This window comes from Wasmannia auropunctata, unplaced genomic scaffold (genome assembly GCF_000956235.1).
Source record: "Wasmannia auropunctata unplaced genomic scaffold, wasmannia.A_1.0 LD336088.1, whole genome shotgun sequence".
In the NCBI taxonomy this organism is placed as follows: Eukaryota; Metazoa; Arthropoda; class Insecta; order Hymenoptera; family Formicidae; genus Wasmannia; species Wasmannia auropunctata.
Genome location: NW_012026802.1, coordinates 3,692,694 through 3,698,252, shown reverse-complemented (window position 1 = coordinate 3,698,252; position 5,559 = coordinate 3,692,694). Strand labels below are relative to the sequence as shown.

The 5,559-nt window shown below is 26.4% G+C and overlaps 1 protein-coding gene across 1 annotated transcript in view; it reads left to right on the top strand.

Moving 5' to 3' along the window:
- The first annotated feature begins 272 nt into the window (after window positions 1-272).
- The window catches only part of LOC105448375, a 14,152-nt gene continuing 8,865 nt past the window's right edge, over window positions 273-5,559 (top strand). Inside the window, exons 1-4 of the mRNA XM_011686897.1 lie at window positions 273-654; window positions 2,556-2,948; window positions 2,991-3,113; window positions 3,303-3,698. Coding sequence (XP_011685199.1) covers window positions 273-654; window positions 2,556-2,948; window positions 2,991-3,113; window positions 3,303-3,698 — 1,294 coding nt within the window. The remainder of the gene's footprint in view (window positions 655-2,555; window positions 2,949-2,990; window positions 3,114-3,302; window positions 3,699-5,559) is intronic.

The following is a 5,559-nucleotide window of genomic DNA, read 5'->3' as shown; positions in this document are numbered from 1 at the left end:
CGAAAAGTATATAAGGCTTCGATATTTGGATTTTTCAAGTTAGTCTCTAACATTCGTCAGAGGGAACTGTGCCACCTCTAGTTTTCATTATGAATCCAGTGCGCGGTAGGCCAGGAAAAGTTGATCCCAAGAAAATAAAAACAGCAATTTTAAAGTATAAAGATGTTATAAAAAATAAAGACAAAATAATTTCAAAAACGCACAATATTTGGAAGGTTATAGCGCAAGATTTGGATAATAAAGTGACATCAAATAGTTTATATACGTTTACAATGTGCAATAGATGTGACATAAAAGATATAATTTTTAATAAACTTTCATATAATGACAAATCTGTTTCCGCGAATGAGAGTGCACTAACAGACAGCTCAAATTGGAATGAAATATCTGCCAATATATCGTCAGATAATAACATTCAGGAAAATTTCCTTGTCATTTCCGTACTTAGAGAAGATTTTACAAATCTATTGAAACATAAAGTGTACAATCGTCGAGTTAATGGAAAAACGTACTATCGCTTGCGAAATGTTTTGGAACCTGGTAAATGGCAAGAAGTTATTACAGACAAGTTTTGGCAAACTACACACTTAAAATGTGCATTTCAGTTTAAAAATCATTATATTTCTGAAGACGCTAAATCTGGTGTCATCAATGGTAAGCTAATCTAATATAATCTTATGTATTTAATTTAGTTATTTAATTTAGAAACGTATTTGTTATTTTTCTTTATTGTTTTAAATTGTGATCTTAATTTTAAGATAGCATTAACTTTACTTTGCAATATCTTTGGCAATAAATGTAAGTTTTTAAAACTAATAAATGATAAAAACAGCAAACTTATATTAATTTTTACATTTTGCTGAAGTTGCATATTTAATGGATATTTTATCTAAAATAATATAACTAATATGTAATTTCTATTAAAGCCAAGAGTAGTTATTTTTAAAGTATAATTTATATTTTTTAAAAATTAAAAAATGTCAAAATATTTTAATTTATGTTATTATTATCTCTAAATTTTTAATAGAATTTTTTATACAGTTTGCTCTTTGGAAAGTATGAAAAATAATATCAATAATAAGTTGTTTCAAATAAAAAACAATAAAGATAGCATAACAAATAATAACAATATCAAAAAACAATTACTATAAAAACGATAACAAAAACTAATAATAAATTCGTCGTAAAATTAAAAGCAATATATGTAAATGTTATAAACTATTTTATATCATGTACCTATGATATAAAATATTTACGTTCAAATATAGTACAGAAAACAGACACTAGTTTATTTAAAGAAAAATAACATTTAGATAAATGCATCATATTTAGATAAATTTTTTTCTTTCATGTCTGATATATCACAAAATTTTTTATCATAGTTTAAGCTTGAGCTGTTGAATTGTTTTTTTTTTATTAGAAATAACGTTATACATTTTATTAATGTCATTCAATAGCAATTTATTGACATTTTTTTTGAAACGTCAATTAAAATGTTTTTTAAAAATATATATTCTTAGTAGCATAATTATCTTGAAGCTTGTACAAGTTTATCATATTCAATTGAGATTAAATGACCGTGGATGTTTCTTTAAAAAGAATTGATCTACAATTAGTAGATTGTAGACAATTTTCAACTTTTAGTTGTTGAATTTATATTATTTCATTATGTGTTTTTGTTTTGAATATTATTTTCATATCCTTTTTTAAAATTTTTTTCTTAGAAATATTTCTAAAAAATAGATGATATAAATTTAAAACTTGGTGTACCTTAATTTATTTTTTGATATTTAAATGTTCTTTATAAATTTTTATGAAACATGAAAGATTTTTTTGGAAATTCATAAATCTGTGATTTACTGTTGTATAATGTAAAATGCAGAAATTGTCTGTAATAAAAAATTCTAAAAAATATTTATTTTACTCGTCTCTGGCCTCTTATCCCTGATTATTGGTTTCAAAAAATACTTTATTTATAATGTACAAATGTCGTTGTAAATATCAAAGAATAAATATATCAAGTTTTAAATTTACAGCTTTTATATATTTTTTAAATAATTTTATAAAAATGGTACATTGAAACAAAGATGCCCAGTAAGATTAAAAATATAAAATATCATTATCAAATATATAACCGTTTACAAAATAGTCACAAACGTAAGAATTTTAATAACGAATTAAAGTATTTTAACATACGTTTAAAATATTTTAATGTACATTTGGTGTTTTTCTAATAAAAGTATGAATTTTTATTTTATTATTGAATCCAGAACTAATGTTCTTATCATTTTTATATATGTACATTCATGTACTCTTTAACACATTTACACTTGTAGATTCAGAAACAAAAATATTTTTTTCTTCAGGCTTCTGTAAATGCGGTAGTACATTAAAATGTATTATAAAAGATGACGACCCATCCAATAGTTGCGTGAAACTAAATTGCACGTATACACAAGGAAATAGAAAGTGCGGAAAAAGATACTTAAGAAATCCAACAAGGACAGTTATTGGAAAAGAGTTACAAAAAAAATCTGTTCATGTGTATCGTGCAGAAAGAGCTCACGTACTAATGAAAGAGGGAGATCCAGTACCTCCTCATTTATATAGTAATGCTGTTCTACATACAGCAAAATCAGAAACGGCAATGACAGATTACGTAAATCCAGATGTTTTTAAGGCATTGGTTATTTTAAAATTTTCATCATTACAAAATATAATTCATAACATTGGATTAGATCCTTTTTTTATTCATTATTGGAGTAATCATCAGCTTAATGTTTATAAAAAATACACTGTTGAAAACAATGCATGTCTATTTGTCGATGCAACTGGCAGCATTGTTCAAAAATTATATAAGGCAGACGGATCATTCTCCAAACATTTGTTTTTATATATTTGTGCTATCAACTGCAAAAGTGGACAATTTTCAATTTGCCAAATGATAAGTGAAAGTCAGAATGCTAATTCAATACATTTTTTTTTGGCAGAATGGATACGTTCTGGTGCACCGACACCCAAAGAAGTGGTATGCGATGCCTTAAAAGCACTTTTAATTGGAATTATTCGTGCTTTTACCAATTACTCTAATATAGAAGATTACGCAGATTCATGTAGAAATTCAAGTTTGCCTAAATGTTATGTAAGAATTGACGTCGCACATTTTATAAAATCGTACGCTAAGTTTTTTAAATCATTAAATAAAAGAGTTAAAATTTTTTATCTTCACGCAATTGGTCAATTAATACTTTGTAGAAGCATCGCAAGTGCAAAAGAAATAATTAAGTTTATATTTATAATAGCATTATCTGAAACCGATGGAAATTTAGAAAATGGTAATCCTACACAATGTGATGAAGCACGAACTAAGCTAGTAAACTTAATGACGACTGATGAATTACAATTAGAAAATTTTGAAACAGATGATAGTGCTCAATACGAAATTGAAAACGAAATAAATGAAATAGATAATATTATTAATCCATTTGAAAACTCATGGACCACGTGGGGTAAAGAAATTTTAAGTGACGTCGAATCATCTATTAAGTCGAATGAAGGCAATAGAATTAATCCACATTATTATCCGAAGTTAATTGACCGTCTTATGATTGATATTAGATCACTACCTCTTTGGACAAATATTTGTACAGATAAATTTGGTTACGGTCGTATACCTGCTTCCAGTGCATCCGTTGAAAGTGAATTTAATAAATTAAAATCATTATTATTAAAAGATTGTCCACTGTTGCGTGTTGATTCTTTCGTTGAGAAACATGTAAATTATTTACACGGAATTGTAAAAATTATTGATGCACAAAATAATGACGATATTTCATCTATTCATTCAAAAGACAGACTCGATGTATCAATAACTTCCGCGACTCTTAAAGAGCCTGATATTAATAATGTATTGTCAGATTCATGTCCTGCATGTCAGAATAATGATCAACCAACAGATGCACATATTTGTTTTTTGTGTAAAAAACATGTGCATGCATTGCCTGAATGTTCTGTACCATTTGGAAATTCTGAAGAAGGTTACGGCCAATCTCGCATATGCATGATGTGCAAAAATATGAAAAATATAAAAGATATTTTAGCAAGTCGTGAAATCGAGAATTGGCGTAATTTAGGAACAGTAAAATCGAGCAAGACTAATGCATTGTATCTTGGCAAAAATAAACATAAAATACTTGACTCTTTAACTTGTAAAAAAACAGTAAAAATACCTATTATAAAAAATGGCAATGATTTATCTCTAAAATCTTTAAAAATATATAATAATAATTACACTATTACTAACACATGTGCATTTGATAGTGTTTTTCAAATATTACTTGCTGCAGGACACGATTCCGATAATATTCGAACGTACATGAACAAAATAGCAGAAACAAATTTGTTTTTTAAATTAATTGATTATACTATAAATAATGGTATTAATCCCTATTCATATAAATTACGCGCGGAAATCCTTCTACAAATTTTTACAACTTCCGAAGTCGGTGGTTGCAAATATGTAAACTGTGAGACAAATGTCGGTTATTTAGCTGGCATTCTTTTCAAAGATATACCAAGCTTTCAAGAAACATCTCGTTGTAATTCTGGTTGTTTGATACGGCACAAAAAGTTACCTGTAATCCAGATCGAGGAATCAAAAATCATACAAAATAATGATTTTGACGAAATAGTAAAACAGAGCGTTTCGTTGGAAGGTGAACATCCTTGTTCAAAAAATTGTCCTGGATTTGAAAAAACAACATTATCCGAAACAGGCATGTGTGATTTGTATTATTATATTATATAAACTGAAAAGTGTATTTCCATTATTGTTATGTGCAATTGTAAATAATATTATCTTTTACTTTCTGCAATACTCCAAATTTAATCTAGATATATTTGACAATTCTTTTTTTTATGTATTTAAAAAAAATATTTTTATACTTTATTGTAATTTTTTATCTACGTCTAATGCTCTATTACATACATCACATTTGAACATATAACTTATCAACATAATTTGTTAAACGAAAAAATCTGTAACAAATATTTTAATCATTTATGAAATCTGTATACATCATATGTTTAAATGGGATCCTTTCTTCTTTTAGAATTTAGATTATAAAGGAGTTATTTTATATTTAAATTTAGTTTTCTTTATTTTACAGGAGATATAGTTATTTTCGAAATTTTTTCAAGAGATGTTAATTCACACACAAAAATCAAATTGGATGATATTAGTAAATCATTTAGAAATCCTCTAAATGGAATTGAATATAAATTACTTGGTGTTGTCTTGTATAAGAAACCCGTTTTGACAAGAGCCGTACAAACAATGGGACATTACACGGCACTATGCTTGAGACTCGGACAATGGCTAAAATATAATGATTTGGAAAAAAAAGAAAGATATTTCAAAAGAAAATCTTTAATAACACCTTCTCTGTTAATTTATAGTATCTAATAATCTTAAGGTTAAGATTATTAAAAGATTACTTTTTATAGTGTTATTATGTTTGTAAAAGATTGCTTCTTGTAGTGTTATTATGTTATTACTTT